The sequence below is a fragment of the Leopardus geoffroyi genome, chromosome C2 (assembly GCF_018350155.1).
Source record: "Leopardus geoffroyi isolate Oge1 chromosome C2, O.geoffroyi_Oge1_pat1.0, whole genome shotgun sequence".
Lineage (NCBI taxonomy): Eukaryota > Metazoa > Chordata > Mammalia > Carnivora > Felidae > Leopardus > Leopardus geoffroyi.
In genome coordinates this window covers 58,260,342-58,287,577 of record NC_059333.1, presented here as the reverse complement: position 1 = coordinate 58,287,577, position 27,236 = coordinate 58,260,342, and the positions used below count along the sequence as shown (strand labels likewise).

At 40.1% G+C, this 27,236-nt stretch overlaps 1 protein-coding gene across 8 annotated transcripts in view; it reads right to left on the bottom strand.

The window, feature by feature from the left end:
• The window catches only part of CD96 (CD96 molecule), a 95,925-nt gene extending 75,171 nt beyond the window's left edge, over positions 1-20,754 (bottom strand). For 3 of the 8 annotated variants that reach the window (XM_045501948.1, XM_045501947.1, XM_045501949.1), the window contains exons 1-2: positions 20,327-20,602; positions 17,544-17,897 (exon numbers count right to left, since the gene is read on the bottom strand). In XM_045501948.1, the coding sequence (XP_045357904.1) occupies positions 17,544-17,897; positions 20,327-20,387 (415 nt within the window). In that variant the 5' untranslated portion in view covers positions 20,388-20,602. Of the gene's footprint in view, positions 1-17,543; positions 17,898-20,326; positions 20,604-20,629 lie in introns of those variants that run through there. The other 5 variants (XM_045501944.1, XM_045501950.1, XM_045501945.1 and 2 more) reach the window with 4 other exon arrangements.
• Positions 20,755-27,236: the final 6,482 nt, after the last annotated feature.

Sequence of the window (27,236 nt, the reverse complement as noted above, 5' to 3'; positions counted from 1 at the left end):
AGATTTATCCACCCTCAGGGCACATCTATGACAAGGCAAAACCCCACTAAGGTCCTCGTTGTCTAAAAGGCAAAATAGAACCACTGAGAGTCACTGAAAATTTGCAGGAAACTACTCTTAAAGGATCCAACTCACAATCTGAAATGTTCCTCTGCTTTAGCCCCAAAGTTTGTGCTTTAGGTTTCCGATCATACTTTCTTGATCAGTCAGAATGTAAAACTTTATAACCTAACCTCGAACTGTCTTTTTAAACATCCGAATAGATTTAATTTTTTTTAAATGTTTTTATTTATTTCTGAGACAGAGAGAGACAGAGCGTGAGTGGGGAAGGGGCAGAGAGAGAGGGAGACACAGAATCTGAAACAGGCTCCAGGCTCTGAGCTGTCAGCACAGAGCCCGACGCGGGGCTTGAACTCACGGACTGTGAGATCATGACCTGAGCTGAAGTCGGACGCTTAACCGACTGAGCCACCCAGGCGCCCCTAGATTTAATTTTTTTAAGAGACGTTATCGGTCCATGGCAAAATGGAGTGAAAAGTACAGAGAGTTCCCATTGTCCCCCATGCGTGCACAATGTTCCCAGCGATTAGCACCCTTAACCACAGTGGTACATTTGCGACAACTGATAAAACTACATTGAGATATCATGATCACTCCCAAGTCTATAGTTTACTTACATTAGAATTCACTCTTGGAGTTGTACATTCTATGGGTTTTGATGACTGTCTAATGACAAGTATTCACCATAGTAGTGTCACACAGAATAGTTTCACTGCCCTAGAATTCCTCTGTGCTCCACCTATTCGTCCCTCCTTCCTGCCAAACTCCGACATCCACTGATCTTCTTACCGCCTTCATGTCTAGTTGTCCTTTTAGACCTTATAAACCTTCCTCCAAAGAGAGGATGATATAGAAAAATACACGAGGAAACTCTAAAGAAGCATTGTTAATGGATTTTCATTTTCAATGTAACTTGAGATAAATGTCAGTTTCATAGCCTCTCTTTGGGAAAGTGTAGACACATTTGTAACTAAACTACAGTAAGATCAAAAAAACAATTGATAAATGGAAAGAACTCTATCATACTAATATCCTGAAAATCTTATTGTTTCCATGTCTAAACAAATCTTGTTTATATGTATGTTTTCTCATACTTTGCAATCCTCTTAACTAATAAACGTTACTTAAAATGTTTTGCATGGTTGTATTTTTACTTCAAATGTTTTGCATGATTCTTAAACAATTTGTAGCTAAAATTTTCAGAGACTTTATGTCATTCTGTCACTTATATACAACATCATTTGTTTTGTCATTTCCAACACATTGGATCATGTGTTCTTTCAGTGTGGGGTTTTAGTTTAAACTATTATAATCAATATAGCAAGGATCATCCTTATACTAATAGCTTTCCCCTGACCACTCAGCTTCTTAAAATAAATTCCCAGAAGTATAATTAATGGATCATGGGGTATGAGCACTCTCATTATTATGAACAGCCTATTTTTTTTTAAGTGGGGTATTTCTCAGTTTGGAATGTTATGTCTACCCTTAGAATTCGGTGATATTCCAATCTCTCAGCAATAGTAGCTATCCTCTTTACTGATAATTCTTTCCTCCTCCCTTCCTAAACTGAAACCTGGCCTTCCCATTAGGGCACAACTTCCTTGTATCATTCTCAAACAGTGGTTGTTTATTTTCTTGTACCCTTATTTCTTCAAGATTAGGAGATGGGATCGCTGCTGTCTTTGTTCTTCATCACTGCTTCCAAACGTTATTCCAACCCCATAATTAAAAAAAAAAAAAAAGCCTGTCCTTTATGGTGAAAACAATTTAGCTATAACACTACTTCCAAATGGATTTATTTGTATACCACCACCAAAATTGTTTGCCAGGATTGCACATCATTACTACTATTTAATTTTATTCTTAAAATTACTATAAATGTTTTTTTTCTGTAATTGTTGTACTTACATAAATTTATTTTAAACAGAGAGTGAACTAGGCACTAATATCTAATTTAGAACTAGGCACTAATACCAATGAAATTCACTTGATATGTTAGTTATATTTTAATGTGCATTACCCAAATATATAAGTATTAAACTTTTGTGAAGTTCATCCAGATTCTGGGAAGTTGGCAATGCAACTGACCTAACTTTTTTAATATTCCTGAAGCTGCCTATAAAAACAGACAAGGTAACTAGAGTAGCAAACGTAAAAACATACAGGCAGTATCTATAGGGACACCAATTAACAACATATCCCCACTAACAGGTGGGGACAAATCACTGAACCACTGTGGTATCAGCAACTGAGCAGAAAGAAACAGAGGAAAATGGACTGGGCTTCTGATGCCCCTCAGAACTAGGGAATTCCCCTCCAAAAGCAACAGATAATCACTAGAAAGACATGTGGACTAATCTGAGAATAACAGCAGAAATGGAGAAAGGGGCTTGCAGGCACTAGATTACCCATGCCTTCGAGGGAAACAAGGAAAAGCTTGTCAGCACCGGGACAGAGGGTGCTTTTCAGACATATCCCTCCACTGAGAAGAATCCCCTGGGAGTAGAATCCAAATTAAACCGGACAGGTCCAATAGGAGAAAGCAAACAGGCAATTTAGATAAAAGTGAGGGATAGGAGAGGAAGTATATCTCAGAAAGTACAATGGAATATCATTTCCCTTGAAAATAACAGAAGATATGGCTCTAGAGACACTGAACACCCTAGAAAAGCTAGCCTGGCCCACCCTTCCATGGAAAAAATCAGCATGCGTTTACCTTAAGCGTGAGCAATAGGAAAAGGATGGGATAGAATCACAGGTAAAGATACTACAAAAAAAGAGAGAAAAGGGAACAAAAGAACATCCCCACAACAACGACAGCATATAAGACAAAGAGAACTTCAAAAGAAATAGAAACTATACCCTAATAATTGAAAATGAGATAAAAGAGGTAAGAAAAGTGATATGAGCTGTGAAAGATTTTAGCCAGACTGGTAAATGAATCAACTGGAGAGAAGGGAGCATAGCAGAGATAGGTGAGAGAATTCAGGAAAGAGCTGGAAATAACTTAGCTTAGAAGTTAAGAGCAAACCACAAGAAAAACAAGGACATATTAGCCCAAAAGCTAATGCAGTGAACAAAAGTTAAAAATTGAATAAAGGGTGAGGCGCCTGGGTGGCTCAGTCAGTTAAGCATCCGGCTTCGGCTCAGGTCATGATCTCGTGGTCTGTGGGTTTGACCCCTGCGTTGGCCTCTGTGCTGACAGTTCAGAGCCTGGAGCCTGCTTCGGATTCTGTGTCTCCTCTCTCTGACCCTCCCATGCTCATGCTCTTCTCTCTCGGTCTCTCAAATAAACATTAAATTAAAAAAAAAAAATTGAATAAAGGGCAATTTTAAAGTTAATTAATAAATAATACACTTTAAAATAAAAGAAAAAAGATAAGCAAAGAAGATTAAAAGCATGTATAATAGAAGACACTGAATGACATAAGCAGTAGGCAGACAAAAATACTAAAACATTATAATTCAAGTATAATCTCTTAAAGCATAATGATTAGAAAATACATATTGAAAGATTATACTGCAAAAGTAGGAAAATAGGCTCATAATAGACATTAAGCACATTCTTATAATGGTATTTTTAAAAAGTCAGTTATGGGGAAAGAAAATAGGATTATTATTAGCTTCTGACAGCAACTCTTTATGCCAGAAAATAATGTAGCACCATATTCAATATACTCAAGGAAAGAAAATGTGAGCTAGGGATTTTATATTCAGCAAAATTAGCCTTTTAACATAAAGACTACATAAAACCTGTTGATGCCACGTGTAAGAACTCAGGGAATATTGCTCCCGTGAGCACTTCCTGCGGATTCTCCAATAGAATACACTTTGGACTCAAGAGGCATTTACATAAAAGCTGGGGTGACTTGAATCTATGTCTACTTTTAGCACTAAAAACAAATCATTGCTATAAGGAAGAGAGCAGTAATGCATATATATATTTTAAAACAAAGAAAAGGTAAGTATCAAAAACGGGGCAAGGATTGGATGAAGGTTCTGGTGGCTGAAAACATGTATAAGACTCAGCATATGTATTAAAACCACCATTTCAGGACCAAAGGAAAACATGCCATTGAGAAGCATTTCTTCTTGAAGCATTTCTAGAAGTTCAGTAAAAATAGCAGGAGTCTTTAGCCTTCTTGCCTGGGGATCCTTCTATCCCCTTGCCCAGCATGGCCAGTGAGAAAGTAATTTTCGCATTTTGGAGTTGGCTACAACAAACAGCAGCTTTTCTTCCAGAAGGGGCAGACTTAAGTTAGGTCTGAGCATAAAGATCGTACGCTTTGTTAGTTAACAGGCACACACCTGGTAGGAAACAGAGAAAAACTGCAGCTTGGTTAGTTTGGGTTTGCAAATTCCATTTGGGGTGGGTGGTAGCCCAGAGTGACATTTAACATGGAGATTCTGGAAATTAGGGAGTCATAGAAGAGCTGAAAGCAGTTGTCTACCCATCCTGGGCTGCCTGGGAAAATGCACAGGTGAGTGAAGAGACTTCAGAGAGCCTACTGGAAAATAAAAGCCAAAGGAGACCCCATTACTATCTGCAACTTTGAATGCACCCTTTAACCACCCCTCTGCCCCTACCCAACATTTATATGTACAGGTGGAAGCCCCGTGGGCTGGAGGAATTTGAGCACAATTTTTGTCAAATTCATTGATGGACCAACCAAAGGACTTTGTCAATGCAAGGCGACTCTGTGGAAACCAAACTAAAGGCATAAGAATTATAATAAAAACTTGAGCAGGGATATCAAGAGGAAACCGATTTTATAATTTAAATATGGATAGTTACCAAAATTAAAAAAAAAAAATTAAAAAACTCCACCAGATACGGAGTTCTCCCATGATTATTATTATTACTTTAATGTCTAGCTTTCAACAAAAAAGAAGACACATGAAGAAAAAAGAAAAGTGTGATCTCTATTCAGGAAAAAAGCAGCTGATTGAAACTGATCCTGAATAGGTAGTACATTGGATTTAACAGACATTCAAGCAGCTCTTATAAGTATGCTCATAGGATTAAAACAAAATAAGATGAAAATGAGTCAATAAATAAGGAATCTTCGCGGAGACATAGAAAACTACTAAATGAACCAAATAATTATTCTAGAGTTGAAATGTCAATAACAAAAATGATGAAAATTTTACTTGGGATTCTCAACAGCCAATTTGAGATGGCAGAAGAAAGAATCCGTATATTTGAGAGGCACCTGGGTGGCTCAGTTGGTTAAGTGTCCGACTCCTGATCTCGGTTCAGGTCATGATCTCACAGTTCATGGGTTTGAGCCCCACATCTGGTTCTGCGCTGACAGCATGGAGCCTGCTTGGGATTCTGTCTCCCTCTCTCTGCCCCTCCCTCACTTGCTCTCTATCTCTCTCTCAGTATAAATAAAAATAAACATAAAAAAAAAATCAGTGTATTTGAATATTGATTAATATCAGTGATCTAATCTGAAGAGCAGAGAGAAGGAGGATTGAAGGAGAACGAGCTTCAGAGCCATAGAGGACAGTATAAAGTGTCCAATATGTATGCCACGTGAGTCATAGAGAGATGAAAGAGAGTGGGACAGGACAAATGTTTGAAGAAACAATGGCCAAAAACTTCATATTTGACTTAAAAACTTGCCTCCAAATTATCTACACTTTCAGGAACTTTAAAACTCGAAAAAGGTAAACTCAAAGAGACACCCACCTAGGCATATTATACTCAAACCGCTGGAAGCCAGAAACAAAGAGGAAATTATGCAAGCCGCAATTGAAATCACTAAGAAAAACAAAACAAAACAAAACAAAGCCATCACACGCAGAGACCAATAAAACAATTAATGGCTCACTTCTCACCAGAAACAAAGGAGATCAGAAGACATATTCAAAATGCTGAAAGAAAAAACAGCCCACTAAGAACGCTACATTCAGTGAAATTATCCTTCGAAATTAAAATGGAAACAAACAAACAAAAAAACACAAGATTCCTTGCAAGTAGATTGTCTTATGTGAAATTCTAAAGTAAGTTCTTTAGGCTGACAGGAAATGATACCAAACAGTAACTTCACTCCATGAGATGGAATGAAGACTATAGGAAATGGTAAATATGTATGTGTGTGTGTGTGTGTGTGTGTGTGTGCGTGGAGAGAGAGAGAGAGAGAGAAAGAGAGATTGAGAGAGAGAAAGAGAGCGTGAGCAGCAGAGGGGCAGAGATAGAGGGAGACACAGAATCCGAAGACAGGCTCCAGGCTCTGAGCTGTCAGCACGAAGCCCGACCTGGGGCTCGAACTCACAAACCACGAGATGGTGACCCAAACCGAAGTCAGACACTCACCTGACCAAGCCACCCAGGCGCCCCAGAACATGAAATTTTTTAAACCATTAATTGTTGCACTGTTCTGTTGGGTTTATCTTTGACAATAATAACAAAAGGAAGAGATAATATTGGAGGAAGTTGCAAAAAGAGAGAAAACAAGAGAGAAACATAGAAACAGACACAAGAATGACCCTGACATTGAAGTTATCCAACAAGAATATTAAAATAACTCTTTAATATATTCAAGAATAAAGAAAAAGATGAAGAAAGTAAATGAAAAGATGGGCAATCTCATCAAAGAATTAAAAATCTACTCAAAACAATAACTAAAATATAGTATCAGAAATTAAGAACTAATTTGATTGGGTTGAAAACTTACTGGACATCACGAAAAATAAGATTTGTGAAATGCAATATAGGTCAATAGAAAATTTCTAAGCTGCAGAAAGGAAAAACAGAATAAATAGGAAAAAAGCATTAGAGATATATAAAAGTATAAACTTGGGCACATTTTTTTAATACTAGAAACCTAGCATCACAAATTTAAATGATAGTAAAAATCCATGCAAGTGTTAGAAGTAACATGAGTGAATTTGTATGTAATATAAGAATGGGGAAACTTTTTCCATAAAAGTAAGAATTAAGCTGATTTGGAAACAATATCACAAGCAAGGAAAGATAGTTGACAAACTCGGAAAATATTTGCAACTTACATCACAAAGGATTAAATAGATTTTATATGTGGGACTCTCGTAACAAAAATAAGGATAATAATGGGCTGGAATTCATCAATATGTTTAAATTCATATGAATTCGTAATACTTAACACAGAATACTTCTTGGTCACCTTGTAAGAATGCTAGTGAACCAACTCATTTTTAAATCTGATAAATAAAAGGAAAGAATCAAGTATCTGTTCTGCTTTTCTTATACAATCTGTACATCCAATAAACAGCTGATTCGTGAGAGGAAATTTCTCTGTAAGAAGACTTCATCCAACAAATGAAAGAAGGATAGGATTAGAGCATCACTATTTATCAACCCATAATGAATTAATGGATCTAGGCAATACTTATCAGTGGCTGTTAACATCACACAACTAGACATTATGTGCCTCTGATGTAACTGTGCAACATCATCTACAAAGTTTTTGTGCCAAAAACAAAAAATAAAAACACAAATAGTGTGATCAAATCTCTATACCTAACTAGTGAAAGAGGGACATGGAGATACCATGGGACATAAGAGTAAAATCCAGGCTGTGGGTAATTTTACAGGATAAAGAGTCAAATTTACTTAACAAATATATTGGAAAAGAAAAATAATAAATATAAAATAATCTTCAGATTAAAAGACGTTTTTCAAATGATTCCCAATACTTTATGTGATTTATGTGAATCCTAATTTAAACAACCAAAACGTAAAAATAACAACTATGAGGCCAACTGGATATTTAATGGTCTTAAGAACTTACTAGTTATTTTTAATTCTGGTAGTGGTATCATGGCTTTATTTTATATATATGTATATATAAATTACAACATATATATCTTTTAAAGACTCATTCTAAAATAAGATTTTGGGGCACCTGGGTGGCTCAGTTGGTTGAGCATCCGACTCTTGATTCTGGCTCAGGTCATGATCTCACAGTTCTTAGGTTCAAGCCCCACGTCAGGCTCTGCACTGAAAGCATGGAGCCTGCTTGGAATTCTCTTTCTCCCTCTTTCTGTGCCCTTCCCTCTCTCTCCCTCTCTCAAAATAAATAAATAAACATTAAAAAAAATAAATAAATACTATACCTTGGATTTTCCTTAATCTGGGAGGTGGCAGTTGCTGAGGGTTTAAATGAAACAAGATTGTCTGTGAGTTAATAATTGTTGAAGTTGCATGTTCAGTACATGGGAACTCATTATACTATTCTATATAATTTTGCATGTTTGAAATTTTCCACAATTAGAAGTTTTAAAATTTTTTGATGAATCATCTGAAATCATCGTGAGTACTGCCAGCTACATATAACACACTTTGAGAAAAACTAAATAATCCCTCTTTCCCCAAATTCACTGCTATTATCCTCTAATTCAGGAAATGTAAAACTGTGGCCTGTGGGCTGAATCTGGTGGCTGTTTTTGTAAATAAAGTTCTACTAGAACACGGGCAGGCCCATTTACTCACGTATTGTCTATAGCTGTCATGCTATGGCAGAGTTGAACAATTCTGACGGGGCTATGGGGACAAAGCCTACAATATTTACTATCTGGTCCTTCATGCTTGTCAACGCCCACTCAAATGTCCCAATCATCATCCATTATTCCTTGAAGATGCTGGTATCTGGATTGCAACACCCTTGGTCACCTATATAGGTCACAGCCTAACCCCCTATATAATCCTGAGTGGTTTCAGTTACAGTGCCGTTGTCCTATCCGTTACCTGGCCTCTCAGTCCTGCCACTGCTACCTCCGCTGTCCCTACTCCACTTGTGCCATCCACTCCCCTGATCACATCTGGACCTTTTCTGCCATACATACTTGCTCTACCTACAAACTCACTAAGTCAAACTTACAAACACCCCTGCTAGTCGTTTTGTGCAACTAACTTCATCTCAACTGTTCTCTCTCCTCATTGAGTCTTTTAATGAATTGATCTCTACTTTCTCCCAATCCATCGGCTTTATTTCGTTTTCCTCATTGTTGAGCTAAAATTCTATAGCCCATAATTTCAGCAATATTCTTGCTAATATCCCAAATCCCTTGGTTCGTCTCCCTTCACCACTAATATACAGGACATCCAACAATACTGAATTACTACTATCTACTTTTTTTTAATGTTTACTTATTTATTTATTTAAAAATTTTTTTAACGTTAATGTTTACTTAGTTTTGAGACAGAGAGAGACAGAGTGGGGGAGGGACAGAGAGAGAGACGGAGACACAGAGTCGGAAGCAGGCTCCAGGCTCTGAGCTGTCAGCCCCGAGCCTGACACGGGGGTTCAAACTCATGAACCACGAGATCACGACCTGAGCCGAAGTCAGCCGCTTAACCGACTGAGCCACCCAGGCACCCGTTACTCATTTATTTTAACAGAGAGAGATAGAGTGCTCACACAAGCAGGGGAGGGGCAGAGAGAGACAGAGAGAGAGAGAGAGAGAGAGAGAGAGAGAGAGAATCCTAAGTAGGCTCCATGCTGTTACGACTCAAAGGCTCAAACCCATGAACTGCAAGATCATGACCTGAGCTGAAATCAAGAGTCAGATGCTTAACCAACTGAGCCACCCAGACACCCCTCTCCAATGATCTACTGTTGAATGCCCAGACCCAAGCAGCCAAACACTTGTCTTCACTACAATTTGTTACCATATTCAACTGGATGTTCAACCCTGACCAAAAATCCAAATACATTTACCTTGTGAACTAATTTTTCCCTCTGTTCATAGATGGTATTTCAAACTCTCTCCAATCTCTTTCTGAAGCCTCCTCCCTCTCTCTACCTGAAGGTGACTTTGTTTCCTATTTTAGAGAAAATAGACGAGGGCAACGCCCTCCTCAAATGCACTTATCCCAATTTCCTTCCCTGCTGTTACAGTTTTTAAAACCGGTCCCTTTTTCCAATTTCTGGGTAGCTGTAGTACTGCTATTATAAATCCCACTGCCCCTATATTCTCCGAAACCTTAGTTTACTTATTGTACTTTCTCTATGGTATATTTAACTACTCTCTTTCAACTTTGACTGGGCTTTGAAGCTTAGTCAAGCATCTTGCATTAATTAAAACCACCACCACTAACGCCACAACGCCAATGACAACCCTCATTTGGGCACGCATGCCCTTCTTCTTCTGATCACTAACAAACTTCTTACCAGTTATGTCAACATTTGTTGTCTCCGCCTCTTTGCCTCCTACTAACTCCTCTGCTCCCCACAGCCTGACTTCCATCTCTCTTCCATGCCACAACAACAGCTTCTGTTAAGGTGATCAATACCATCCTGTTCCTAAATACAATCCAATAACCACGCTGTCCTCTCAGAAACATCAGAATTGACAGCTACTCCTTTCATGAAATGTTATCATTCTCGGTTTTTGTGAGCCAACTCCCCTCCTGATTTTACTTCTGCCTCTTCAGCCATTCTTCTGGAACCTTTAAAGATGTATCTTTCTCCATCTCTCACTGTGGACTCTGCTGAAGGGCCGCATTGCTTTTCTTCCTCGAATTTCTCTGCCTAAATGATTTCTTTCATTCCCCAAACTTCAGTTAGCACACACTCATATGCCTCACCAATTTGTATCTTCAACTTAAACCTCTCTTCTAGAACAGGAATTCTATCTATCTATCTATCTATCTATCTATCTATCTATCTATCATCTATCATCTATTTCCTTGAGATTTCCTGAATGTGTCAACTTCATGTCTAACTCAACATGTACAAAATCAAACTCAAAGCAATCTCTGCACAATCTGATTGTCTTCTAGTTTTTCCTAACACAGTGAGTAATTCCCCCATTTTTTCTGTTCCACATACTTGAAACAAAAAGCATCTCCTGACATTGCTTTTTATTCCTCATTCCACATGTACAATCCGACACCAAATCCTGTGGGGTGAATATCCTAAATTTACTTCTTTTTTTTTTTAAACGTGTTTTTTAAAAAAATGTTTACTTATTTTGAGAGAGAGAGAGCAAGGGGGGCAGGGACAGAGAGGGAGGGAGAGAGAGAGTCCCAAGCAGGCTCCACACTATCAGCACAGAGTCCCACACTGGGCTCAACCTCATGAACGGGGCTTAACGATATCTGAACTGAGCAGATATCGAGCAAGAATTGGACACTTAACTGACTGAGCCATCCAGGCGCCCCTCCTAAATATACTTCTAATTTGAACATTCCTCCCCATGTACCTCACTGCCACTCTACTCAATTACTAGCATCTCTCACTTAGATTTCTGCCCTGTCTTTTAACTGATCTACATTATCCTCTGTATCTTTTTTCAATAAATTCTCTATACGTTTGCCACAATTAAAAAAACAAAATCAAAACCACCATCTATCAGTTAGTTTCCACAGCTCTTAGGATAAAGATAAAACCTGACTGGACCTCTCAATCTCTCTAGCCTCATCTTCAACTGCTTCCCTTTCAATCCCTATGCTCAAGACATAATACCTTTTTTTTTTTTTTTTTTTTTTTTTTTTTAAAGTTTATTTATTTTTGGGACAGAGAGAGACAGAGCATGAACGGGGGAGGGGCAGAGAGAGAGGGAGACACAGAATCGGAAACAGGCTCCAGGCTCTGAGCCATCAGCCCAGAGCCCGACGCGGGGCTCGAACTCACGGACCGCGAGATCGTGACCTGGCTGAAGTCGGACGCTTAACCGACTGCGCCACCCAGGCGCCCCAAGACATAATACCTTTTAAAATCCCCCACAATTGCACTATCTCCTTACTACCAGAGTCTTTATACATCCCATTTTCTGTAAAGCTGTGTTCCCCACATTGACCTGGTTAACTATGGCTCAAGCATCACTTCCCCAGGAAACCCTTCTTGATTTTCCTATTATATCCTCTCAAAATACTACTTTCTTACTGCAAGAACACTTCTCACTGTTGCAATTTGCCATTCTTTGGCTTATTTGGCTATTTTTTGTCTCTTCCCATTGAACTTCATGATTCCTGATGACAGTCATGTCTGTATTGTATTCCTGGTGCCTAGCACCTCAAGTACACACAATATTTGTTGGATAAAGATTGAATACAAGAATTTAAGAAGAGTCAGTATTCAAGTTCAAGAACAAACTATGCTATAAAAACAGACACACAGGGGCACCTGGGTGGCTCAGTCGGTTAAGCGTCCGACTCTTAGTTTCGGCACAGGTCATGATCTCAGAGTTTTGTGAGTTTAAGCCCTCTAGTCCAGCTTTGTGCTCACAGCATGGAGCCTGCTTGGGATTCTCTCTCCCTCTCTCCCCGCCCCTCCCCTACTTGTGCTTTCTCTCTCAGAATAAATAAGCAAATTTCAAAGAAACTTTAAGACGGACACATAGATCAATGAAACAGAGACCCTAAAATTAAACTCACATATATGATCAATCAACTTATAATAATATTATTATGAAAAGATCCAAGAACACACAATGGGGAAAGGACAGTCTCCTTAATAAATAATATCAGGAAAGCTAGGATAGCTCAGATAGAAGAAAGAAACTGGACACCTGTCTTAAACCATACATAAGGATCAAATCAAATGGACTAATTACTCGAACATAAGACCCCAAACCATAACACTCCTAGAGGAAGACATAGGGGCAATGGCTTTTTTGGCCTTGGCAGTGATTTTTTAGATTTGACACCAAAAGCAAAGGCAAAAAAAGCAAAAATAAACAATGGGACTGCATCAAACTAAAAAGCTTCTTAACAGAAAAGAAAAATATCAATAAAATGAAAAGGCAATGTATGGAATGGGAGAAAATATTTATAAATCACGTTATCTGATAAGGGATTAATATCTAAAATATAAAAAAAAAAAAAAACTCACACAACTCAACAACAACTAAACAAATAATCCAATTTAAAAATGGCCAGAGAAATTGAATAGACATTTTTCCAAATAAGATATCCAAGTGTCCCAAAGGCAAGGAAAAAATGCCCAACATCACTAAGCATCAGGGAAATGCCAGTAAAAACCACAATAAGATACCATCTCACACCTGTTAAAATGGCTATTACCAAAAAGACGACAAATATCAGAAAGGATATGCAGAAAAGGGAGCACTTGTACATTGTTGGCGGAAATGTAAAATTTTTGCAGCCACTCTGGAAAACAGTATGGAGGCTCCTCAGAACACTAAAAATAGATCCAGCATTTCCACTTCTGGGTATATTTCTAAAGGAAATAAAATCATTATCTTAAAAAGATATACACATCTTCATGTTCATTGCAGCACTATTTTCAATAGCTAACACATAGAAACAGCCCAAGTGGGTCCTGATGGTTGAATGGATTAAGAAAATATTCTAATGTACAAGGAAATATCATTCATGCGTAAAAAAAAAAAAAAGAAGGAAATCCTGCCATCTGTGACAACATGGATGGACGTTGAGGGCATTATACTATGTGGACAAAGAAAGACAAATACTGTATAATTTCATTTATACGTGGAATCTTCAAAAACAGAACAAAATGAACTTATAGATACAGAGGACAGATTGGTGGTTGCTAAAGGCAGGGAGTGGGGGTGAAATAGGTGAAGGTGGTCAAAAGGTACAAACTTCCAGTTATAAGATAAATAAATTCTGGGGGTATAATGTACAGCATGGTGACTACAGTTAATAATAATGTACCATATGTTTGAAACTTGCTAACAGAGTAAATCTTAAAAGTTCTCATCACGGGAAAAATACATTTGACTGTGTGAGGTGATAGATATTAACTACACTTATTGTGATGATCGTTTCACTATACACATATCTAGATAGCTACATAGATGTATCTATCTATATATCAAATCATCATGCTGGGGCACCTGGGTGGCTCAGTCAGTTGAGCGCCTGACTTCCGTTCAGGTCCTGATCTCGCGGTTCGTGGGTTCAAGCCCCGCGTCAGGCTCTGTGCTGACACCTCAGAACCTGGAGCCTGCTTCAGATTCTGTGTCTCCCCCTCTCTCTGTCCCTCCCATGCTCATGCTCTGTCTCTCTCTGTCTCTCAATAATAAATAAACGTTAAAAATTTTTTTTAAATCATCTTGTCATACACCTGAAACCAATACAATGTCTTATGTCAATTATAGTTCAGTAAAACTGGAAAAAAATATCAGAGAACAAATTATGGACAAGGTAGTTAGACTCAGAGTATCAAGATTATATTATCAAGATATTATATTCTTTTACTGACAACAGAATAGAATATTTCTCTTATTAGATTCTATGTATTTCTTTTCCCACTCCTCCTCCTCCTTCTATTACCACTTCTCCTCCTACTGTTTTCAGTCACAACATCAACAGCCCTCTAAGGCCTTTGTAGTGATCTGGAAAATTAAAATCATGTTGCACTTTGATAACAGAGCCCAGCAACTTCACATTTTAAAACACATCAAGCTCATACAATCTCAGGCACTGTGGGTCCAGCTGCATTCAAACTAGGAAACCTGGATTACTACAACCCAGGGCTTAACTCAGAAAACTGCATTTCTTGCAGTTGCTTTGCAGTTGCATTTCTGCATTGCTTCTTGAAAGCTCACTTGAAGAAAACCCTGTCAAGTGAAAGTGAAAAAGAAGCAAATGCTGAACTGTTTATTACATTTCTATCCTTGTCCACAGCCTCGGAGCACTAACTCACACCAAGGAACAAAATCTTTTGAAAAGAGAACTGAATCCCTTCTCAGCAACCCCCACCCATCCCGGGAACATAGGGACAGAATTTAGGCACATACTGTTTTGTGAACAGACAGGGCTCAGAACGGCTCAGAGGACAACGGAAAGGAAACAAGAGGTCCCAACTGCCTGTGGTCCCTCAGATTTTCATATTTAGATTCTTCCACACCACTTCAATTCACCTTTGTTCACAAGCTTCGTAAGTGTTTTCACGTCGCGTGTGCTTTGCTTACCCAACTAGCTTGCAAACATCTCACAGGGATGTACGAGGGAAATGGCACAAATGGGAGAAGAAGTGAGTGAAGATCAAAGGAATAAAGGGGGAAAAGGTGTGTCATTGGGTGGGGACTTGACAGGGCTTTCGAAAGGCAACTGCTTCATCTGAGTTAAGTGTCTGCCCCTTTGCACTCTACCAGGCTTACATTTTTGGTCACTCTGTAATGAAGGATGGTTTTTCCTGTTCTGTTTTGCTCTTTTGTATGTTGCCCGCTTTGTACTCAATACACAGTAGCAGAACTATTTCTCTAACATGGAGGCCATTTTTCTTTTTCATCTGGTCTAGCTGACCAACAGCAAAGTTATCATCTGGGATATTTCCAACCACAAAGCATGTAGACATGGCTTCTGCCTCTCCTGAGAGTTGCAGTTTTTAGTAGCTACAAACTTAGTTTCTTTGAATTGCCCTTTAATTCAAGGAACACACGTTCCTTAAAGGCAACACCACTCTCCTTTCTGGATAACATACTACCTCTTCTCCAGTGCTGTCCTCATGTTGAGGACATGTCCCCATATGACTTACTTCATCCATTGAGATGGGTACATCAATCCATTGAGAATCAAGCCAATTCTCAATGGAGTAGACATTAGACCCACAGAGATGCAATAGTACAGTTCACAGACTTAGGCAAAAGGTACAAAATCTTAATCTAAAGCCAAGGTCGATGTGTACTTGGGCTAATGTACGTTCAGTGTTCAGCTGGGTTCCAAATTAGACAAATGCAAGAAGAGAGGGAGTAGGACCCATTATAAATAAGAACTGATAAATAGAGTTCACTCATTGTCATTATTACTCTTCTTAATGAAAACTACCCTTTACCAAACTCTTCCAGTCTGGCAGGAAGTATGCTACGTGCTTTACAGATGACCCCATTTAATCATCAAAATAATGGTACCTGTGAAGGAGGTACTATAACCATTCATGTTTCTTCTACAATAGAACAAAAGCTTAGAGACTTGAATAACTTGACAAAGATGATACTTCTAATAAATGACAGAGCCAACATTCAAATCCAGGCTACCTGACTTCAAGGTATGGGCAGGTAGGCACTGTTCTACACAGGTCTCCTTGTTTCTCTTCATTCAACTCCACCCCACCCCGTCCCCAATTGAACTCAAGTATTTCTTTTTTCCTGGACAACAGCACTGGGAACAGGGCATTGGAAAGTAGTGGCAGAGGAGCTCCACGTCTACAGGTGGACTGTTCTAATGCCACCTTATCTCCTGACAAGGAAGAAGAGGAAGTGAGGGGGTAATAAATCCCTCCCTGCTGCCCGTCCTGGGCAGTTCCATGCCTCTTTTAGCACAGGAGTTAATTTTTGTTGCTTTTTTCTTATATTATCAGGCCACTTTGCCCTTGAGTTAAAAACACTTCATTTCCAGCGCATGTTCCATTTGTTGGCTTTCATTTTCATTCTTTTCCATTAGTATAAATGGAAATCATTTACTATAGGACCAACTAATTTAGGGGTAGGCAATATTATCATCATTTTCCAGATGGGTTCAGAGAATGGACATGACAGTCCCCAGGTGAAATTTATTTCTGGCCAGAAAGGAGCTAGAACTTAAGCTTAGGATTCCTGTCTCCAAACGCAGCCCCTTAAAGCAAGTATGTGTGAATGCTACATGTGCAGCAGCCGCCTTTGTGCCTTTACCTGCCCTATACTAAATATATCATATATCCAAAGCACCTTGCATAGTTTCCCGCACAAACCTCCTCTGCTCCCTTTCCCTTCAGTGAGTGGCAACCTCCCCCGCAGATGTCACCCTAAATTTTTCTCTCTCCCTCACTCATACTGCCCTCACTTTTATGCCCAAAGCACATAATTTGTTGTTTCTATGTCTACCCAAACTATCACTCTGTCTCCTCTGGGCCACGAGGACGGTCTCCTAGTTCGCTCCCAACTTTCCCTTCTGGCCCACCTTCACCCCATTCTTATACTGAAGCCAGCAAAATCTTTTATGACCCAAGTATAGCCAGGCTATAAATATCATGCCATCCTTTTGTTGTGAATACTTCACAACAATGTCTTCCTATGGTTCTTAGATAAAAATCAAACCTTTGAAACATTGCTGACAAGATCTGACACGATCCAGTCCTTGCCACATCTCCCACCTCATCTCTTAACCTCTGCACTGCAGTCCTGCTGGCATTTGCCCATTTCTTTAAACACTATAAAGTCCCTTACACAAGCTGTAAGGGATCACTCAAAAACCTCCACATCCTAAATGGTGTTAATGTCCACTCCTTCCTCAGACTTCAGAGCTCAGGTGTTGTTTTCTGAGGGTCAGTTTCCCTGCCGTTATTGCATGCTCTTTCACAAGACCATTGTAGTCCTTATCACTTATCACTGTTGCAATTTTACTTTTGTTTGTGGAATTATTTGGTCAATTCCTGTCTTCCTTTCCAAGCAATACCTCTTTCTGCTCAACTTCTGTGAACTTAGCACCACGTTTAGCATGTGGTTGGCTCAGAATACATACCTCTTGAATGAATGAGAGCTGAGTGAAAGCATGGGATTCTTTCCCTCCCAGTTATGCTTACCATTTGTCTGAATGAGCAGGTTGTAGATTTTAGTCCGAACACCCTCTGGAAACAGAGTAAAGCTACACTCATACTTCCCGGTGAATGAAGAGGACACGTTCTTTAAGTGCAGGGTCCATTTTGACACATTTCTGGGAGTTTTTGTGAAAGTCACCAGTGATTCACAGGGACTGTCATTGGCACAGTGCAAGCCGTATTGGGGATGATAAAGAGCAATCAGGTCCAACTTGTCAGTGACCTTGGACCATTGCATCTGTACCAACAAGTCTTTCTTCCATGTTTGGCAGGTCAAGTTGACATCAGAGCCAGGGAAAGCATAGATGTCTTCTTCATTGGATGCTTTTCCCCATACTCCTGAAAAGGGAACATGAGCCATCAGTTTGCGTGATTCATGTGGAATGACTCTTATTTAAAAAGCTTGGTCACTTCGGTGAGGTGAGCAACTGAGGAATTTTTTTCTCTGGTTGCCTTAGTAGAGGAGAGAGCTTGTGCGTGACCCTGACAGTAAAGCAGAGACTCAATGCAAATGAGGAGGCATTTGATTAAAGATGCTAGGGGAATATTGATCTCTTTGTCTGTTGGTCTGTCCAAAGAATAATTTAAGTTCTCTGCCTGCGAATAAAATTAAGCCTATTTAGAATCTGAAGCCCACCAGCAAACATTATGACAGCTATCTTTGCAATGACTCTAATGGGCTGGTTTTGTTTTGTTTTGGTTTTGTTTGGTTTGATGAATCAACAGCTGCATATTACACACAAATAATATTTTCTGAAACTGAAAGCATAACTGATACGTGCGTAGCTGTTTTAAAAATGTATGTTCTCCAGGGGCGCCTGGGTGGCTCAGTCGGTTAAGCGTCCGACTTCGGCTCAGGTCATGATCTCGCGGTCCGTGAGTTCGAGCCCCGCGTCGGGCTCTCTGCTGACGGCTCAGAGCCTGGAGCCTGTTTCCGATTCTGTGTCTCCCTCTCTCTCTGCCCCTCCCCTGTTCATGCTCTGTCTCTCTCTGTCTCAAAAATAAACATTAAAGGGGCGCCTGGGTGGCGCAGTCGGTTAAGCGTCCGACTTCAGCCAGGTCACGATCTCGCGGTCCGTGAGTTCGAGCCCCGCATCAGGCTCTGGGCTGATGGCTCAGAGCCTGGAGCCTGTTTCCGATTCTGTGTCTCCCTCTCTCTCTGCCCCTCCCCTGTTCATGCTCTGTCTCTCTCTGTCCCAAAAATAAATAAACGTTGAAAAAAAAAAAATAAATAAACATTAAAAATAAAATAAAATAAAAATAAATAAATAAATAAAAATAAAAATGTATGTTCTCAAGAGGCTTTTAAATAGACTATTTAATCCTTCTCACATACCAAAGAATGATGTTGTTAACCCTCTACCAAAGACGAAACTGAGGCACAAGATGAGTAAGTGCTTTGCTTAAAGTCACACCTCACAGTAAAAGACCCTGAATTTGGTTGCCTAGAGTCTGTGCTCTTTCTGTAACCTTCATAACCTCCAAACTGCCTCCCAAATTGGTCGAGAAGACTAAGAAATTTGACATTCAATAAATGAAGATCAAAAGGACCTTTATTCTCCTGCAGTTGGGGCTCCTGAGGGGAGAACGAGAGAAAATACCTCAGGGTGTCCACTAAAGATAAACTATGGTCAGGATCATCAATAATCAACACTTTGAAATACTAGACATAAAAGAAGAAGATTCTCTCCCATCAGCTCTCTGACCACATGGTATAAGGCACTTAAAATATGTTAAGCATTGAGCCTTTGACATGCCTTCAATAGTGGAGGCCTCCGTTTTAGTGTTAATGGAACACTGTTACAGGAATGATATACTGTTATGACAGGTCCCACTGAAGCTCACAAAGGAAAAAGATAAAAAGATAACAGGCAACGGAGAAGAAACAAGGCTCTCTAAGGTACTTGACAAATGGGAATTATTACACTTTTATGGATTCAAAAGTTTGGGTAGGACAGAGGTTAGTACAGTTTAATGTCGTTCCCTGTAAGCTCTCTTTTGCCTGATAATACGACTCTGATCCTATCCACAGCACTGTATTCCAAAGTCTCCTTTGATTTAGAAATTCTTCTTAGGATCTTCGTTGTGATATCTGTAAAGCACAGTTAATTCTTAAGACACTCAAGCTCACTATAATACTCCCATGCTATGGAATGCAGAACTAATCTTTCCTCGTGTTTTTTTGTTTTTTTTTTTAATAGGCCCTGAAGACACGGGTTCCCACTGTCACAAGGACCCTCCTTTGTCTTCTGGGTCCTTACCTACACATGCCGCATTAAAATTCAACATATGTTCAACTCCCAAAGACGTTAGCTATTTGGAGGAGTAATGCTTGTTCCATACAAAAGAAACAGGATCCTTGGGAGAGAGAGAAAGATGAGCAAGGATCTCAGAGCCCTGATGGCTTTGTGATTTTTTTTAGTATTCTGGAGTTGTTCTCACTACCATTTGGAGAGCATTTCATTTCCAAGAAGCACAATTTCCCAGTTACTCCAGAGGTCCTCTTCGGAAGGAAATGGGTGAAAATGTCTCAGAGCAGTGACACAAACTACTCATTCCCTTCTTGTTTTTAGTGTTCGTTAGTAATCATTTCTGGACTCTTAACATCTCTGCGAAAGCTGCCACTTAAATATGTAACTGAAAACCTTAGCAACGATCTGCCTTCAGTGATCAATGTCAGCCGCAGTCGCACGCATTTTAAATGAACAGAGGCCCCACTCACCCCGAAAGCAGCCGATCTGACAAGAAAGGACAAGTGGAAGCCTTACCCCTGACAAAATGTATCTGGATGATGGAACAGACAGCACAATATGTCCATTTTTTGTCCATCGTCTCCTGAAGGCCTCACGCCAGCATCTCCACGATCACAGAAGTCAATTGATGCCTTGAAGCAAACTCCAGCTACCCTGTTTGTGCAGAAAAACCCCAAACCTGCTGCACGCCTGGGTCTGTTTATCACTTGGCAAGACCCCAGGAAATGAAACGTAGACAGGAAAGTAATGTGGTTCAGAGCTAAGTATAACCTTCAACAGAACAATGTTGAAATTGTTCTCTAAAATTTTGTGTATCACCTTCGTTAAAAGACTTCTCAGGATCCAAAGATTCTCTCCTTCAGGATCTCTGCGTCAGTCAAGCTGCTTCTAAAATCCAAACAAAGGAAATCATGCAGAGCGACTCATAATGTGCTTTTTATACATTTCTTTTCAAGAGCACAAAGTCATTTAACAAATGTGAGCTTAGTGTCTTTCATATCCATTTTTCTGCTCAATTTTAAATTGTCACCCCTATTTCAGGAAAACCTTCATTTCCTGGGGGGGGGCGGGTGTAGAGGAGGGAGCGTTCCTTTTCTACCCCCATCTGGGCGAGGCTGGAGGTCAGGCAGAGAAGCCTCCCACCCAGCTGGCTGGAGGGCTTTTTTGCTGAGAGCAGAAGAACTTGCCCGTGCCTCAGCCAAAAACCAGAGAGAGCAAGGTGGAAACAATCTGAATCCAATGGCAAAGAATCTCCTATCTCAGCCAGCAACCACGCCTGTGATATCTGCCCAGCTGCCTCCATTTACAGAAGACCGACTGGGGTTCAGGGAAGGGTCCTAGTATATGATGACTTCCCTGCCGGATATGATGCCAGATATTGGTTTTCCAGCTGGAGATAAAATAGGCCTTCCAGACTCAAGAAAACATGCATTAGGCTAAGGACTACAGCATAAGGTTGATGAACAAAGAGTAAAAATGAATAAATATATGTGTTTACATATAACCATATGAACAACTGGTGAAATATTCTGTGACTCTAATTTTACTAACACAATAAAGGCATCAGCCAGCAAGCCTGAAGGCAAACAAGAAGGCTGAGCTGTGTTCCTGAGGTGGCTACTCTTTACAGGGAGAGGATACTGGCCAGGTTGTCATCATGTATATTGCCATCGTGTACCGTGACATCATGGTGTACTGATCTACCTTGTATATGCTGATCTGTCCCTCTGCAAGGACTTGGGAGTAATATGGATGATGCTAAGATATAAGGCATCACCTCTGCCATTGAGGAGACCAGAATGTAACCGGGGGAGCAGAGATGTGCATGTGGTTAAACAAGGGCTACTGTCCCCCCGGATGTCCAGGCTCCCCTCTACACCACCACTGCAAACAGTTGCCGTGACGACTGTCATCCGAATTCATCACTACAAAGCTAATGATGTTTCTTGTAAAGGCCAGAGGATGGAGTTACTTATTTCCTAGCCCAGTGCTCCCCAGACCTTTATTCCCACCCCCATCCCCATCTCCACACTTAGTTTCAGGGGTGTGACCTGGAGGGGCCAGGTCAGGTGGTGCTGACAGGGATGTTTTCAGGGAGGCTGCAGACTGCAGAGACTTTGACCGAAAGTCAGGAGGTATCGCTGCTCTCAGTGCCTTCATGTCACCCCCTTTACCCCTGCCTTCCTATCTTCCCCTTTACCCCTGGACATTCTTGTAAATAACAGCGATGGACCACAGTGGCAAACATGGGCTAAGAAGATCTGGACCTGCAGGTGGTGTTCCCATTACAAGCCTGGGGAGGGATTTAGGTTATCTCACTCCACCTGTCATATTATCAGGAATGTACCTACATGAAATCAAAAAAAATCTAAACTTACTGAATTCTCTAAAAACAATCTGTCCTCTCGAAGCATTTAGTGGTCTCCTGTCTCCTATTGCTTTAAACTAAAACACCTTCTCAGGAAAAAAAAAATCCCTCAAATTCAGAAAAAAGGGAGAAGATCACTTATTTTCCAGAGCTACAGATGGAGTCCTTGCCTCTCACTGGGGTTGGGCTGCCCAAGGCACCCGTGCAGAGGCCGCTGGGCAGACTGGCCCTCTCTGGGTGTCGTTCAGAGCTAGAAACCTTGGTGGCCCAGAGTCTTCTGATTTGACTAGTTCCCTTTGGGATTCACTCAGGCTCTAAGAGAAGAGAAATTTCAGATGCCCACAGAATGTTAAGTGAACGGACGTGGTGTCCTACGGCTGTGAGACCCAAGCAGCAGCCCCTCCATGACAGTGTGCATGCAGCAGGTGGCAGCAGCGTCCCGCACACGGGCGCCGCTCTCCCCAGGTGATGGGAACTGCCCCCACTGCGTTTCAATCCCAGTAATATTTTCTAAAGGCCCCTGCAGCATGGGGACAGGCGTTCTCTACACTTAAAAATAACTCTTCAGTGGAAGTCATGAAAATCTCTATTATCCTCCCTGCTCGACCAAATCCCAATTGCACAGCGTTTCTCCTGCCTTAGATGATAGTCCGCTGCTTGTGAAGAGAAAACAGAGGCAGTCAGTTCCGCATACAAAAAGAAATCTTGAACTTCTTGAACTTCAGAGGCAAATTCAATTATTTACAAAGAGAAGCAGGGGCACGTATTATTTCTGCTAGAGGCAAGCTGTCATTGTGTGTTTTGAGCAAACTTTTTAAATGCTCCATTTAAACGCCCTCAATGAGAAAAGGACATTTTCAGAAATAGGAAGTTGAGCAAAAGGCCCACTTGCCTCTGTGGTTTGCATAGAGGTTAGCTCAAATATTACTGATGTGTCTTAGATTTTATTCTTAATTATTATATATAAAAATTAAAATGTAGGCTGTTCTATCTTTGCACATGTTTCTCTCCCAAAATGCTTAGAAAACATGCTGTTTAATGTTTCAAATAATTGAGAAATACTCATTCATTGAGTGCCAACTCTTAAGAGATTACTGAAGAGGCACAGTTTTAAGTGATTTTAAAATGCAAATGATAAAACACAGCTCTCGCTCTTAAGGCATTTGCTATTTTGCTGGAGAGAAACATCCGCGCACACCACAAAGGAGTCAAGAAACATAAGACATAGAACTGAATGAGTAAGTAGCCCAGGATTTTAGGAAAGGAAGAGGAGGGATCAAGTAAGCTAGGAACATTTTAAGAGTGGAAATCTAAAGCTGGCTTCACATTGTAAGGGCGAGTCTGGTGGAAACCACAAGGTAAGTCATTCCAAGCAGAGCCAACAGTAGAGCCAACAGTTGGAATTGTTGAAGTTCAAGGCCAACTCTGAGTCAGTTGTGATCATGGAACAGAGGCTTTATTGAGGGGCTTTGGGTCAGACATAGCTGTCCAAAGAGTGAGATTAGATTATGGAGGGCTTTGAATTCTGAGCTATAGATTTTGTTCTTCCTGTTAGAGAGAGTTACAGATTTTTCAAGAGAAGAGTGACATATATAAAGTAACATTTTAGAAAGATGAATCAGGTGGGCTTGTGAATAACAGTAAGGAGGGAAAAGAGGGTTAAGAGCTGTTAGGGGTCTTAGATTTCCCTAAGCAGTGGAGGGCAAGAGGCTGCTGATTGGTTATGGCAGTGCGACGGGTGGCGGGGGGGGGGGGGGGGGGGGGGGGGGGTGGAGAGGCGGTGGACATTACAAAGAAAGAGGAAGTAAGGCTTGGTATCCCATTGAACATGCAATCAAAATCTGCTCTCAAGTTTCATGCATCAGAATGAGGAGAAAAAAACAACTCTAATAGATGTAAGGGCTGTAAAACGATGTGAAAGTGTAATGGATTAATTCAATATCCCTGCTGGAAGAGCCACCCTACCCTCGGGGCAGTGGGCAAGGGGTCACTGAACTTTGGACAGAAAGTGAGGGATAGCCTATTAGGGTACAGGTAGAGAGGCCTCGCCTTCACGAGAATCAAGTTCCCCCTTTTGGTTTTCACTTGGATTTTATGCGTTTTAAGAATTACCATCTAAAGGGAGAGAAAGAATATCATGGCACTTTCATAACATATAGCAATCTATTTTATCATTGTCCTCTCCACCATGCTCAACTCTCTCCATTAAAGACTGGTTCTAATGTAATGCATTTTGCCAATGACACCATCAATATCTGCTCATTGCCAGAAAACATTTTAAAAGGTGAACAAAGAAAATAAAAATCAGCTGGAATCCTAACCACCCACAGGGAATCAGTACTTACATTTTGTCTTATATCTTTCTGGATTTTTACATAAATATGTATAGAGGAAGAAAATGAATTTTTACTATTTTTACTATATGCACTCTACCCTGTCCCTTTTGTTTTACTTCATAATATACTGTAGACACACATGGTAATGAAACAAAGATAAACTTCCTTCCTTTAAAATAGTTGCATGGGGGGCACCTGGATGGCTCAGTCGGTTGAGCGTCCGACTTCGGCTCGGGTCGTGATCTTGCAGTTTGTGAGTTCAGGCCCCACATCAGGCTCTGACAGCTCAGAGCCTGGAGCCTGCTTCAGATCCTGTGTCTCCCTCTCGCTCTCTGCCCCTCCCCCACCTGCACTCTCTCTGAGATAAATAAACATTGAAAAATTAAAAAAAAAATAGTTGCATGATATTTTATTGTATAGACATACAAAAAAAATCTTTAAGTAAGATAAGTATAAAATTTCTACTAACGTTTTACTTTAAGAAATAGAATTTAAAAATTCAGTTGAATAATGATAGTTAGTGATCTCTGAATATTTTCAATGGTAAGCTAAAATAAACAATGAGAGAAAGCAACAGACAGAAGGGAGAGAGAGCTTGATTTTGCCAAAGCCCTGGGAAGCTAATGCTGGCTCACTAATCACTCAATAAAGTTGACTTTTGCAGCAATACATTTTAAAAACTATTAATATTTCTAGGATTAACATAGAATAGAAGAAATCTTTTAGATGATGTTCTACCCAGATTCAAAACATTGAAATGTCTCTTCACACGCAATGGAGAAAAAAGTACCACCTGAAAAACTGAGAAGTTTTGCAATTGATTTTAGAACTTAAAAAAGATAGTATGGAACTAAATCACTTACTGTGAATTCTTTTGTAGACTTCTACAAATATATTTTTGACCACATTGTATTTTTAAAACTATAGACCACATACAGATATTGTGTTTCCTTTTTTTTAATTTATTTATTTTGAGAGAGATAGAGAGAGCATAAGTGGAGGAGGGGCAGACAGAGAGAGGGAGAGAGAGAATCCCAAGCAGGCTCTGCACTACCAGCACAGAGCCTGACACGGCACTCGAACTCATGAAACCAAGAGATCACAACCTGAGTGGAAACTGAGAGTCCGACGCTTAACTGATTGAGCTACCCAGGTGCTCCTGTGTTTCTGTACTTGGTAAAAAGAATAGACTAAGTAAAACTTGATATGACCATTAGCCAGTAATCCCCCCCCCCCCCCCCCCCCCCCACCAATCAGAGCCAGCAAGTGAGAGAGGAAGGGATACAGAGGCCACATTGATATTTGCTGCTTTATGTAATGGTGTGGCTCAATACAACCTTAATTAGGTAGTGTTACCAGGAAATAGCAGATTGTGATTAATAGCATTTCCTGGGTAATTGAGAGTTCAATCACATTCTTTTCTTGGGGGAAGAAGAACTATAATGGGAAGGCTCGTTGAGTGGGATAGAAAGTCCTCATTGCTGAACATCTTTTAAAAAGGTATTATTTCGCATTTCTAGCTCAATGATAACCTTGGAATGAACATTATTTCACTTTATTTGGTGATTGAGGATCTTTTTTTTTTAATTAAAAAAATTAATGTTTATTTATTCTTGAGAGACAGAGAGAGACAGAGAGAACGAGCAGGGGAGGGGCAGACAGAGACAGAGACACAGAATCTGAAGTAGGCTTCAGGCTCTGAGCTGTCAGTACACAGCCTGATGTGGGGCTCGAACCCATGAACCGTGAAATCATGACCAGAGCCAAAGTCATATGCTTAAGCAACTGAGCCACTCAGGTACCCCAGTGATTGAGGATCTTACAGAGACCACAAATATTGTTCTGAACCTGAGACCCTATCTAAGAATATAGAGGGTAGTTATAAATAAAAACATACTCTCCTTCTCCAAAAAAGAAGTCTAACTTATTAAAAATTTGTCTGCTTTGTGGAAGAATCAAAAACAGAGACACGTGCATACCCCAACACGAAGATTGTCTCTTTTCTGCCAAAATCTATAGAATGTTGGAGCTACAAGGGACTGTAGCAATTATCTAGTATAGGTAGAGTCCTTCATATTAAAGATGAAGAAACTGAGGCTCCAGAGGTAAGTGTCTTGGCCAAGGTCAAAGAGTTTGTTGTAAAGAACCCTGTACTACTTGTTACACTGAGGTAATGAGTCATACCTCACACTATTAAACTATTCAGTTTAAACCAACCATTAACAGTTAAAACCAACCATTCTTCAAATTAAAATGCAAATTGCCTCCAATATCTTTACAAGTAAGAAACAATCTAGAAATCATTTGCTTTTTTTTAATTCCCTTGACATTTCTCTCGACTCACCGGCTCCTGTATATCCCAGAGGAAACAACAGTGAGCAATTTATATGTCTGAATGTACACACACACACACACACACACACACAAATTTGTTTGAGAAGTTTCTGTTTGTGTATTTATTTGTTTGCTTGCTTGCTTTTCAGTTTAATTTCCTGGAGGAATTCTGACCAACTCTCTGGGCAATGCCAAACAGGCAATTTTTAAATCGAAGACAGTGAATTTACTTCACCTGGTATTATGTAGCTCAGCATCGATTTCATTTTACTGCCACTGTTCTTTTACCATTTATTATGTATTTTCCTCTTTCATTTTGCTCAGAGAGGGCACAATAGGTCTCCTATTTACTTCTCCAAACACTTCTTTTTCTTGGGGGCCTCTCTGT